Here is a 13,403-nt window from a genome sequence, read left to right as displayed (position 1 = left end):
AAAAAAAAAAAAAAAAAAAAAAAAAAAAAAAAAAAAAACATTAAGCAGGTCCAAGATAAAGACCACAAGTACCTCGGGAGGAGTAGGAACCTTTGGGGAGCGTCTCTCAGTAGAAGACTTGGAATGTGGGGAAGAGCGATCAAGTGAAAGGCGTGAATGTGGAGTAGTAGATGGAGAATTATTATTACTATTATTAGTTTCGGATTTATTGACTGCGTTCCTGCTGCTACTAGTCAATTTTGATACTCTTGGAGTTGCAGGTGATGATTTCCCCGGTGTAGTAGTAGTAGTAGTAGTACTAGTTTCAGACAAACTAGTTCTGTTTCCAAACAAAAGAGACAACAACACAAGTCAGATCTCAGCACACAATTGCTCAAATTGCCGCAAAATTAGGGGGAAAAAATTAAAATTGAGATCCTAAAAAAAAGATCTCTCGATCATTGACAATTTCTCAAAATAGTAACTAGTCTTTTTTCCTGTCAATCAGATCTGAATCTACTCAAAAGAGATATATATATTTATATCCCCAGTTTATTAAAAAGAAAAATTGAAACAGAGTAAGAAGAGGACTCTCTTACTTAGTCTTGGAAGCCATAGCCGCCGATCGCCGTCACCACCGCCGCGCTCAGTTGATCGGTTACAAATTCGATCGATATTGTTTGTATTGAAATTGGGTTCTCAATTAAATTTTCTGGAAATCACAGATCAAGAGAGAGAGAGAGACAAATGATTCGAATCGGTGGAAATGAGGAAAAAAGGGGGAAGGATCCAAGTAAAGAAGTAACGGAGAATGATAATTGGCAGGTGTGGTTTAGTTGTCTGTCTCCAGAGTGGCCTCACTACTCCTCTTCTTTTTTTTTATTTTTTAAAAAGCTTATATTATAAAATAATAATAATAATAAATAATATTGTAAAAATTTAAAATAAGAGTAGGATTCTCCTACCGATCCGATGTATAGAAAAAGCAAAAAAAATAAAATAAACCCCACTAAATAATTTCTAACTTCATTAAATTATTTTTAAAAAATAAAAGTAAAAAGTAAAGAACGTGAAGGTTGGTAAAATGACGAAAATGACCCCACACACTTCATCTTTATTAGTAGTCCAATCCAACTGACAGTGAATACTACCGTCACGGCTGTTGTTGTTGTTGTTGTTCATATCATTGCTTTGCTGCTACAAAAGTGAGAGAGATCTACGGCTCTTATTCTTCGGCCAACTTTTTTTTTATTATTTTGTCAACGTTCGGCGTATTTCACAATTTATTATATTGCTCACATTTGAAAAACACGGTTGGTGTATAAATGCGTGTTCATAAGAAAATAAACCTAATAAAATCACACCTTTGGCATAACTTTTTTAGAAAAATGTTTGGTATAGTTCAATGATTTGTTTTGTACATGAAGTTGGTAACAAAACTATACACTTCATTTACTCCAAAAGAAACATGACCATGGCATAGAAACTATTATTGTCAATTGTCATCATCTTTTCTTTCATGATACCTACCTACTAGGTTTTACATCTTATCATTAGGAATGCAAAAGTAAAATGAGCATGTGACCAATGGTAAGGAACACATGAGATGAGAGACTTATGATGCCTTTTATCTTCCTAAAGATAATCATGACGTTTATGCAAACTCAACATTATTCTACGTACTTTTTTCTACTTGAAGCAATGTGGTGTTTGTTTATACGGCAACTCTTAGCATATGTTGTTAAATCAGCATATGCGTGAAATCATTTCTAATAATATATATTCAATTCATTGGTTGAAGTTCATTTTCATGGTTTCCTAGCTCGGGTTTAAATACATTTCGTGTGGCCAAAAAAAAAACACTAATGGAAATTTATACCACTAAATAATTAAAGTTTGTTATTTATTTTTACGGTGATTTACTCAAATTATCCAAATTAGATAATATTATCAAAATCTACAATCAAAGATTTTATTACTAGAATATTTCGGGTATTTTCAAAATACCCAGCATGCCCTTGTTTTATGTTACCGGAAAAAACGTAATTACAAAAATGTCATTGCCACGTCAAACGCCACGTCAAAAACGTTGACGTGTAACAATATCTCAGCCATAACGCGTTACAAAGGTATATTGCGGCTGAGTTATAGGTATATTCCGGCTGAGTTATGGAAAAAAACATTTAAGTAAGAGCGGACGGCTGAGTTAGAGCATAACTCAGCCAAGCGTTACGGCTGACTTATCAAAATCTGGCTGAGTTACGCTCTAACTCAGCCGTCCTTACGGCTGAGTTTTCACCCGATGGTTGAGTTGTTAAAATTTTGGCTGAGTTACTAGTAGGCTGACTTATCGTAGGCTGAGTTATCACTACGACACGACTAAGTTATCACTACGGCACGGCTGAGTTACCATTTTCCGACTGGCTGAGTTATCGTACAACTCAGCTGTGATAGGCTGACTTATCGTACAACTCAGCCATTCGACGGCTGACTTAGTAGCAAAAGATTAATTACTAGAATGTTATTCAGTTACGACTGACTTATTAAACGATATGGCTGAGTTACATATTTTCAGTTGATGAAGCGGCTGAATTTGGCAGCAATTTTTTTGTTTTTTAATTACTGTAATGTTTTTCATATTGTGACTGAGTTATAATTTGTTTGATGGCTGAGTTTTATATAGACTGAGGTATTAATTGTTTGATGGCTGACTTGCCACGTCGGACGCAACATCCATGTCAGCATTCCATATCATCTTTTTTTTTCTCTGAAAATACGAAACGTCATTCGACTCTTGTTCTTCAACTGGTAAATAAGTGAACTATTTACCTTCTTCTTCACCTTGTTCTTATATTTCTTCTTAACTTTTCTTCTTCACCTAGTTCTTTCTACTTCTTCTTCACCTTGTTCTTCATTTTCTTTCATGGATCCAGTTCCTTTACTAGTTGTTTCCGGTAATTGGGTAAAAAAACAGAGATATGTATTTAACACCGACGATAGAGGGTGTATAGTTGTGCAGATCGATGGTGGCACAACACATGACAAGCTTGTGGAGCTTGTTCTTGAAGACTATAGATTGGGCGCGTTTAGCCATGAGCTAAAGTTGAGCTACATGTTCTCGAACAAGGCACTGAAACTAATGGCGCATGATACTCCACCAGTTGTTGTCTCCAATGATCGACAATTGCAATGTTTTTTGGGGCTATAGAAAACCGATCAGCTACATCTTTGTGTAGAGTTTTCGGCGAAAGAGTCTACAGAAACTAGTGGAGCTAGAGAAAGTATGATTTGGCCAAGCAGTGACACGAAAGTAGAATCTACATACGAAGCGTACGATGGGGGATTTGAAGGCACTTGTTTTGATTATGGTAAGATCGTTGACAAAGAAAATGAAGAAGAAGAAGAAGAAGTTGTCGTAGTAGCATCTGACGAAGAAGAAGACGATGAATTTTCAAGCTGATTTGATTTTTTCGACGACTCCGATATATCAGCCATTAAGGATTTATAAATCACTATAACTCAGCCGTCACATGAATCGACGAGACCTTTCGTTTTCCCGTAAATATTATAACTCAGCCGTAAAGTCATATATATCAGCCATTTACTTTCATATTGTTTCTTGTGATAACTCAGCCATAAAACACTATAATTCAGCCGTAACATGAATCGACGAGACCTTTCGTTTTCTTGTAAATATTATAACTCAGCCGTCAAGTCATATATATCATTCATTTACTTTCAAATTGTTTCTTGTGATAACTCAGCCATAAAACACTATAATTCAGCCGTAACATGAATCGACGAGACCTTTCGTTTTCCCGTAAATATTATAACTCAGCCGTAAAGTCATATATATCATCCATTTACCTTCAGATTGTTTCTTGTGATAACTCAACCATAACTCACTATAACTCAGCCGTCACATGACCTTTCGTTTTCCCGTAATGATTATAACTCAACCATAAAGCGATATTTTGGCGGGAAACCATCAGTTAACCTAATAATAGACGCGAACTTTCGTTTTCCTATTGTTTTTCCTTTATATTCTCCTCATTCATATGTCTGAATCTCTTTCATCTCTTTCATCTCATTCTTCATTTCTCTTTATCTACTCCTAAATCACAGATCTCTCTATCTGTGACATCTTCCTATCGACATGGAAGTTGTTCCTCATATCGATGGACAGTTTTTTAGAGATGTCCAAGCGATCATTTGCGCCACTGGTCTGGAGAATATTCCGGTTCTAAACCCTGGTGTGGGTTCCTGGGTTGACAAAACTACTGTTACGTGGTTCAAGTTCCTTCACGTTCTCTCTATCGCGATTAGAGGAATACTTCAACACAACTAGCACCATGGGTGGCCGACGTACCACTTGATTCCCTTCCACTTTAAGAGACGGTGGTTTCTCCTCCTCGCGGTAAGATCACTAAAAAAACCCACCATATTGATATTATTCTATACTCTTATCGATTATTTCCTTTAATTGTAGCGTAAATACACGTGGGATCCAAAGCACACTTTAACGATCTGGACACTGTTTAATTTGGTGGCTAGAACGTTATTCAGATCCCAGATGCGTGCTCTCAAGAGGATATGGGCGAGTGGTGGCAATAAACCCGAGATGCTGACTAGCATAGTTTGGAATGATTTGGTCGATATGTTTGAAGAATTTGGCTCAGATGACGTCGGTTTCAAAAAGTGATTTTCATTGTACTTCCGTGTCGTATTCTATATGAACTATGAACTACGAACTATGATTTTGTGTTTTTTGTTTTTTTCGATTTCGTTTATGTTGTACCTTCATAATAATATAAATCAGTCATTATTTGGATATCTCAGCCATTACGGAATGATAACTCAACCATAAAGTTCAATAAGTCAACCACAATATTTGATAACTCAGCCATCACTTTATCTTAATTATTTTACATAACTCAGTCGTGAATAACGATAACTCAGCCAACCCTCAAATTAGAATGTGTAAAAATCACTCTAAGTCTATAAATATCCCTTTTTATTGGTTTTAATGATAGTGATATTCATATTTCCATTCTAAATTTAAATTTTGAGTTATAATAATTTTAATATTCAATTGTTGAAGAAATATTTTTAGAAAAATAAAATTCTAAATTCGAATAATAATTATTTAATTATTTGCAATAATATCTTGTGATAAAAAGCTCACTTTATGAATTTATTATGCGTGTGGATTTGAGGAGACACAGAATTAATGATTTTTCGCGCTTCCCTAACAACACTTTTTGTGACATCGAGAGACGTTTTAATACTTATTAGGAATCTGACAAAACAAAAGACCCAGGAAAAAAAGAAGAATACGTTTTCATATTATTGAGAATACCCTAAACGATAACTCTGTCGTCATAAACTATAACTCAGCCAACCCTCAAATTAGAATGACTAAATAACCGACCAAACCGAACCGAACCGGAAACTATTTTTTCCATTATTTTCGGTTAATTATGGTTACATTCGGCTTGCTATCGATTATATTAAGTTAATCCACCTAATTTGGATAACATTTGGATTATTTATGGTTATATATTCATCTAACCGACCTATAACCGGAAATAACCGAAAAGTAATTTCAAAAATTTTTAAATTTTCAAATGGTTATTATATTAGTATATCCAAATTATCACCTTAAACCAAACACAATATAACCAAAATCAAACTGTTATATTAAAACCCATAATGTTGGAAATATGAACTCTACACCTCAAGCCCTAACCCTAACCCTAACCCTTAAATATCATGTTTTGAATGTTTTACACATTTTGATCGGACTGTGTAAAAATCAATCTTTGTCTATAATTATTACTTTTATTGCTTATAATGATTGTAATATTCATTTTTTCATTCTATATTTTAATTTTGAGTTATAATAATTCTAATTTACAAATATTTCATAAGTCAGCCATTTATGTCTATAACTCAGCCATATCAGTCAATTGTTTGAGAAATACTTTTATTTCTTTTATTCGCAATTCAAATTCAAATTTTTTTAATTAATTTGAATAATATATTGTGAGAAAAGCTAACTTTATGTATTTATTATGTGTGGATCTGAGCTGGCACAAAATTAGTGATTTTTCGCGATTTCCCAACAACACTTTTTGTGATATCGAGAGACGTTTTAATTAGATAATTTATTAGGAATCTGACAGAACGAAAGACCTAGGAAAGAAAGAAGAATACGTACTAATATCTCATAACTCCGTAATTCATAAGTCAGGCGTGTGAAGTATATAACTTAGCCGTAACTTAACCGTAAATCAGTCATAATTTTGAAAATAGACAAATCAATGTTTTACATACCCAAATACAATTCATCTCGAACTGAGCATAGTCACGAACTATCTTTAAAGAGTGTAAACGTGATGGTATAATAATAATGTGCAACGTTTTACAAAATTTATAGAAAACAAAATTTTGAAATATGTGAAATATGTACGCAAGATTGTAATTTGCACCAAGAGAAAGTTATATAAACAATATATTTTTCCCATACTGAATCAGGAAAAGGAGAAGTCGTAACCTGTTCTGAGAAGCGGAATTCTGAACTTTTCTACAGTGTCCTTGGCGGGCTTGGACTGAAGAACTTACAAAGTTTAAAGTCTCTGCCACACAAAAAAATAGCTTGCACAGTTGCATGATTGACAATAAATTTGACAGCATCAGGACCTGCACTCAAAAAAAAAAAAAGAGAGTATTATTATCATAAACATCCGTAACAAATGTGCAATTGAAATAATAAGCTGTAACCAGAAGCTTACCAAGAGTATCATACAAAGGAACAAACACATAAGAATAAGAAGAACAAGCATGATCAACGATGAGCCACTCAGGACGGTTGATAAAGTAAATTCCAACAGATGATCCCTAATAGAAGAAAAACAGAGACCTTGGTTTTAAAAACCGTGCCTGTGGCGTGCAATTGCGCGTGGCGCAGTGACTAAGAAAAGGGCAACAAAACTTAGATGCGTGGCGAGATCTATGATGCGCGCGCCATGTGTGAGCCTCGTTGATGCGCGAGGCAATCATGGCGATCGCATCTTAGGTTATGCGAAAACTTTTCAAAACTTGCAACAAAAACTTAGTGATTTTAGGGGTTTTAGGAAGAGGACGACTAGATACAATAGGATAAACCATTTTACAAACCGAGCTAGTTAAAACATGATTCAGTTTAAGAGATTTTGTAGTCTAAACTGGCTTGAAAGTTAAACCATGTGTTATAATTTGTTTATTTAACCAAATCAATTCTTCAGTTTATTTAAATTGAACTCTTAATCTACGATAGTTTCCACAATTAAAGATGTAAAATTCCTAATTCTCTTTAATAAAACACTGTATATGAATGGAGATTGAAGGCTAAAACCACATGTAGAAAATCTGTTACTGGAGTGCCACAGATCTGAAAGGCGGGCGCCTTAGTGCGCCATGGCGCATGGCTCATTGATGGATCCTCTGTGCCATGGTGCGCTTTGCGCCATTTAAAACCAAGACAGAGACTTAACAGTCAAGCTCCAAAACTCAAGATCAATCAGGAAGTAGTGAAAGCTAGAATCAAACAAATTACCATGGGGATACCATGATGAACTAAACCAGAACCAAGAGCGGTTCTTGCAGTACCAGCTTCTCCGTATGTCATCCATTTATAGCTTGAGAAGAGTAAATAAATACAAAAGAGTCACGTAAAGAGAAAAGCTTTCATAAGAAAGCATATACATAATAATTTTCTTGAGTAAACTTTAAGAGCAGCTCACTCTCCAACAGTTCCATCGACACGAACACGAGTTCCTAAATACTTGTAATCACGAAAATCATGAACAGCATGCCTACATACATAGTAACAAAGGAACAGTAACAATCACAGAGAGGTGACTCAAAAATTTTGATAAATAGAAGAAGAAGAAGAAGAGGGAGTCTGGTTGCCATACTCAAAATTGTCATGGAGAGTAGCGATGTCAGGATGATCTGGGAATCTACTAACGAGCTTGAACGGAGACTTTACAGATCTGAGAAAATTTTTAAAATAAAATGAAATTGAGAGAGAGAGAGATAGAGAAAAGGAGAGGAAGAAGAATAGGGAAACCTGTAGACATTCCAATTGCCAGTATTCAATTTCTCAGGAAGAACAACACTGTATCCGTTATCTAATTGCGTTCAGAAATACAAAAAAAAGAATCAGCAACGAGATAGAGGAAGCTTAGCTAAGCCTAGTAGCAAAGTAAATCAAAAAGAGATTGAGACGTAAAAAATCGAAAATGATGTGTATTTTAATTTGCTAATGTATATTTTTTTTTTATTTTTTTACTCAAAATCGAAAAACTAAACTCAAGAGATAAATTGTAATTACACCTAGCACACTAAATATTTGAGTAATATTTAGAAGATTTATAGATATAAATAATAAACTAACTTTTGAATAACATTTGAGTAATTCTTTCTTATTTTTATACATGTCATATAACCACTCTTTTGAGTTTTGATTGGCAAAAGAGGAATATCATTTTAAGTTTAATTAAAGGGTTACTTGATTAAAGTAAATTAAACAACTACCTTGGGAAGTTAACATAATTCTATGTATTTTATGATGCATATTTCAGGTTCTTGACTTAATTTGTTTATAATTTCAGTTTTTTTTTTCTAACTAATAATTTCAGTTTTTTTTTCTAACTATTCTAGGTGACATAAAATTTTATACAACTCATAAGAATATATAGCCCATGTTCAGGAAATATGGGCTACAAATGACATTTTCAGGAAATGCAAATCTGTTTTCTAGCCCATGTTCTTTAAAATATGTATGTTGCTTCAGTGAAAAACTTATTTAATTTATAAAAACCATCTCTCATAAGTGGAACTCGCTTGGCCACCAATATCTTAAGGCCGAACTATACATTAATGTCTGATGGTCAGACATTAAAGGCCTACGGCTTGTTTAGAAAAATGAAGTTATGAACGATAATGGGCTCTTGCGAAATGAGTGCAATCTTGTAATGAGGCAATTGGTCTTAATTCATATATATTGTTACAATTCTGTTTTCCAGCAATTTGTCTTCTGCAATCTCTTAACAAAGTGTTTAGAATGTTCTAGAATGAACCATTTGTGTTGTATGTATGTGCCATTGTAACTTATCTATCATGAACATATCATTTACTTTCAAAAATAATTATTTCCCCATATTTGGAACTGAAAACTCTCATAAACTACAAGAAACACAATGCAATTTACATGACAGATACAAATCCAATATTGGACTAGTGAGAATCCTTTAGCTACTCCAAACAACAACAAAAACACAAACAAGAAACATCTGAGAATTTCTGTAATCCTCAGATCCTCTCCATTGAGCAGTGCAAGACATTGATTCCAGTTCTTGAAACCTGTCTGAATAAATAATTGGTGAAAAGAGTTCACAATTCTTGTAAATTGTAACCATCAATCTTCCTGTGTCGTCTGGTTTTCGATTGTGTCAGTGAGTTCAATGGTTCTAAGATCGCGGAGATGTTGCAAAATATCTTTGAGAATATCTGTTCCTTTGTCACCTTTCTTCGCCGAACTCATACAGTTTTTCAGAAACTCTCCATCTGTTTCCAGCACCTGTAACCTCTCATAGACACTATCAACTTGTTTGATGATCTCTAGCTTCTCGCTTTCCGAACCAAAGTTCTTTTCAGCGGACTCCGGTAGTTCTTGATACTCGTCTTCTGATTCGTTCTCTGCTGCGTCTAGAAGAGGTAGCAGACTCTTTGCCATTGATGCCATTGTTTGTCCTTCATGTTCACTATAACTCTCTTCTTGATCATAACTATTGCTAAATTCTCCTGGAAATTTTGGATCCTCGGCTGACTGATCATTGTCCTGCATTGTTACCAGCCTGTCTTCTAACACTCTAAGCTGATCCAAAATCACTAGCCTCTCTTCTTCAAACTCTGATAAAGATTCACCAAGGATGCTCATATGTTGTACACAATCCAACGTTATCTTCTCCAAATCCACATCGGTCTCAGAAGAAGTGTCCTCTTCTCCATTCTCCTCCTTCTTCCCATCATCATCATTACTACCATCATCAGAAGCCTCAGAATTGGTTTTTGTAATTGTGATTTTGTTCGTAGCTTTCGATTCATACTCCAAAACCTTCTCTCGATAAACGTCAAGTTCTCTCTGGAGTTGTTCCTTCTCTTTCTCTCGTTTCACCATCAAATGATTCAGCAGCTGCAAGGCTTCTTGATCATACTCGGCCTGCTCCTCCATCATTCTTTGATACTGCAAAGCCTCCATCTGAACTTTCGCTTTCTCTTCTTGTAGCCTCGTGATCATGGCCATTGTCTGGTTAGCCGATATTGCAGACGCGCTTCTTTCTTCTTCCAGCTCTGCATATAAATCTCTTAATGCTTCTTGTTCTGCTCTCATAGTCTCTCTCAGTCTTTCAATAGTCTTTAAAGGACCACCATCGTCCATCTCACTCACTAATACACTTTCATCACCTGCATACTCATTTCTGGCAAGAAAAAGAAGTTTCTTGTTGAATAAAGAAGTACTGACTGAAGTTGGAGTTTCCGGATCAAGCTCCTTATTCTTATCTTCTCCATCTTCTTCTCCTTCTTCTTGATTTTGGCTACCTATGAAAGAAAAAAACTCTACATATTCAGACTTCAAGGTGCACAAGACCTGCTAGAAGAGGATCAAATCCTACAGAGAGAGGTTTTCGATAACAAAAGCTTCATTCCTTTTGCTTACCAGTAAAATTCTTGCTCTCAAACTGGTCAACCAACAAATCTGCTCCTTCTTCTTCTTTCACAGCCACAGGCACTGTGGTTTAGTCACAAAATTGAACAATCTTTAAAACCCATGTGACAGACAATAACAAAATATAAACTTTGGATTTATGAATTCTCACTCTTACCTGAAATTTGACCTTCCCCATGTGTCTCAACATTGCCAGTGTCATCATCCCTTTGTTCATCCTCTGAAACCCTTGATTTAGCTTCAGGGATCTCCTCTTCGTTCCCGGGAGAATTAATATTGCTGATGATAGATCTTAACCCATCCTCCTCAGACACTTCTCTCAGGCTTAAACCATAGCTCTCAACATCTGAAATCACTTCACCATTTTGATGCAGCTCTTGTCTCTTCCCTTCTTCTTCTTCTGCTTTACCTCTGAAGAACGGCCCTAAGGGATAGTCTTCTCTCTCTACCTCAAATCCATCTCCAAAGAATTTATCATCATCGATCATCTCTAATATCAATCCTCCATTTTCTCTATCTACTCCCAGAGTTTTCCCCCAAATTGATGACTTGATAAGCAAGTAATTAGGGTAGGGTTTTTCAGCCAAGCTCTTCTGACAACATGTGCAAAACCCTAAACCAATGTTGCTCCTTTCTTCTTCACGATTTGAGCAATCTGAGCACAAGTTCGCCGATTCGGATGTTTTCCCGTGAGTTCTGCAAAAGCTCAGAGTAGCGAGCTCCGCGACGTGATTTTCACATAAAACCTCTCTGTAGTAAGTGAATCTATTTGCTGAGTTTCGCTCGAGGAGTCGATCTAGATTAGGGCAGAGAAGGCATACTTGCTTAAGGCCGAAGAAAGATGCGAATCTGACGATAAAGTAAGTGAAAAGGGAATTGAGGAAGATAAAGAACATGAGAAGCCATTCGAGGAATGCGTAGACCAAGATTACTGTGATTCTGTTTGTGTTTCGGCTTAGCTTCGTTGCGAAATTGTTGGCCGCCATTGAAATTGTTGACTCCTCTGCTTCCTTCACTGAGAGAAGAGAGAGAGAGAAGAGAAGAGAAAGAGAGAGTGAGAATGATGTTGTCGGGTAACATGCGCTAACTACGCTGTCTTTGTCTACTTTAAAGTTGGTTTTGATCTGAACCGGAATTAAAAACTAAACCGGAATAAGTTTTTCTACCTCAACAACTTCTATTTCTCTTAAAAGCATTTGTATATCCGTTGGAAATTCAGATGTTAATGAGTAGTAAGTGGAGTAATTTTCCAAACAGTAGTGTTGTGCTTTGTATTATTATACTAGAAAACTTCAATAATCATCATTATAGTGACTTTGTTCACGGTTGGTTATGTGATCAACGATTTATTTATTTTTCTTTCCGAAAGTTGAATTAGGAAATTGTTGAAAGGCCAAAAAGAGAAAGCGTGATGATGAATTGGCTGTCAAAAGAAACATAAAAAAAAAAAAAAGGAAAAAAAAAATCTTTTAAAGTGAGGATTGCCTCTTTTGCTTTTAGGTATGGAGTTATTACTTTTTTTTTTCCTGTCATTAATTTTTTCTTTTTTACTAGTACTAGGTTTTGAATCCACGCGTAATCTGGATTTATTTGATATTTTTTGATAAAAATTATATATAATTGATTACGATAATAAAATATTATCTCATAAAAAAATTAAAATTAGTATTGAGGAAAAAAATTAAATTTCAGATACATAATTTTTTAAAATATAAAAATCAGTTGTGTTATAAAATCAAATCTGATAAAAAAAATCATAAATTTAACTTGACGTCCAGGCGAGGCAAATCAAACTGATGACCTCACATATCCTAAACCATTTTATTTGACCACCAGAAAAAGGAAACAATTTTATAATCATTCGTTTTCATATTTAATTGATCGCTACCACCTATGTTTTCGTGTTTTTATTCAATGTTTTCTTATTCTTCATATTCTTTCTTGTCATTTTCATTGTCAAATTTTGTGTTAATTGTCATCGTAACTTTTACCGTTTGGTTCTTCGTTATACTCTTTTTCTTCTTCTTCCTCGTCAACTTCTTCACATTCTTCCACTGAAAAACCTTTTTTTAGACTACCACACAACTTGTTAACCCATCAAACTCCAAGAACAAAATCATTTCTTTTCTCATAAAATTTGTGAAATTCATGATTACCAGCATAGTCAACACATGCACCCAATTATTGACAATTTTATCCATATACTTATTTGGTTTTAGATCCACGCGTTTAGAAACTTCTCAAACCAAAATCCTTACTTGGTTTATAATATTTTAAAAACATAATAAAATATACTAATAATTATTTATTTAATATGAATCATATGATATATAGAAATATGAGTACACTATAAGAACATATTAATTATAAATAAATAATATCAATTATATTATATCATCAAATAATATCAACCGTATCATATTATCAAATAACCGTAACCGTATATAACAGTAACCGCTTGAACCGTAACCGTATTTAAACGTAACCGTTTAACCGTTTGTTAAACGGTTCTGGTTAAGGTTACAAAAATTTCTAACCATAACCGATGGTTAATAAACCTTAACCGTGACAACCGTAACCCTGGTCATGCCTATGTATAGCTAATAAAACATGTGTGTTTGTCGTCCATCTTTCTTCTTTAAACCTCAAA

The 13,403-nt window shown here is 34.7% G+C and overlaps 2 protein-coding genes and 1 long non-coding RNA gene across 3 annotated transcripts in view; all 3 read right to left on the bottom strand.

The window, feature by feature from the left end:
- The window catches only part of LOC104705968 (WEB family protein At5g16730, chloroplastic-like), a 5,862-nt gene extending 5,017 nt beyond the window's left edge, over positions 1-845 (bottom strand). Inside the window, exons 1-2 of the mRNA XM_010422073.2 lie at positions 579-845; positions 70-319 (exon numbers count right to left, since the gene is read on the bottom strand). Of these exons, the coding sequence (XP_010420375.1) occupies positions 70-319; positions 579-595 (267 nt within the window). The 5' untranslated portion in view covers positions 596-845. The remainder of the gene's footprint in view (positions 1-69; positions 320-578) is intronic.
- LOC104705967 lies at positions 6,587-8,203 on the bottom strand. Its single transcript, XR_754401.2, has 6 exons — positions 8,093-8,203; positions 7,938-8,015; positions 7,764-7,835; positions 7,577-7,658; positions 6,774-6,879; positions 6,587-6,681 (listed from the first exon to the last, which is right to left on the bottom strand). It is a non-coding gene; the product is annotated as an uncharacterized LOC104705967 (long non-coding RNA).
- On the bottom strand, positions 9,209-11,841 carry LOC104705965 (myosin-binding protein 3-like). Its single transcript, XM_010422072.2, has 3 exons — positions 10,911-11,841; positions 10,745-10,816; positions 9,209-10,626 (listed from the first exon to the last, which is right to left on the bottom strand). The coding sequence occupies exons 1-3, from the start codon at positions 11,737-11,739 to the stop codon at positions 9,443-9,445; spliced, it is 2,085 nt and encodes a 694-aa protein (XP_010420374.1). The 5' UTR covers positions 11,740-11,841; the 3' UTR covers positions 9,209-9,442.

The sequence above is a fragment of the Camelina sativa genome, chromosome 8, assembly GCF_000633955.1.
Source record: "Camelina sativa cultivar DH55 chromosome 8, Cs, whole genome shotgun sequence".
NCBI lineage: Eukaryota > Viridiplantae > Streptophyta > Magnoliopsida > Brassicales > Brassicaceae > Camelina > Camelina sativa.
The sequence above is the reverse complement of the archived record's forward strand: the minus strand, read 5'-3'. Positions and strand labels throughout refer to the sequence as shown.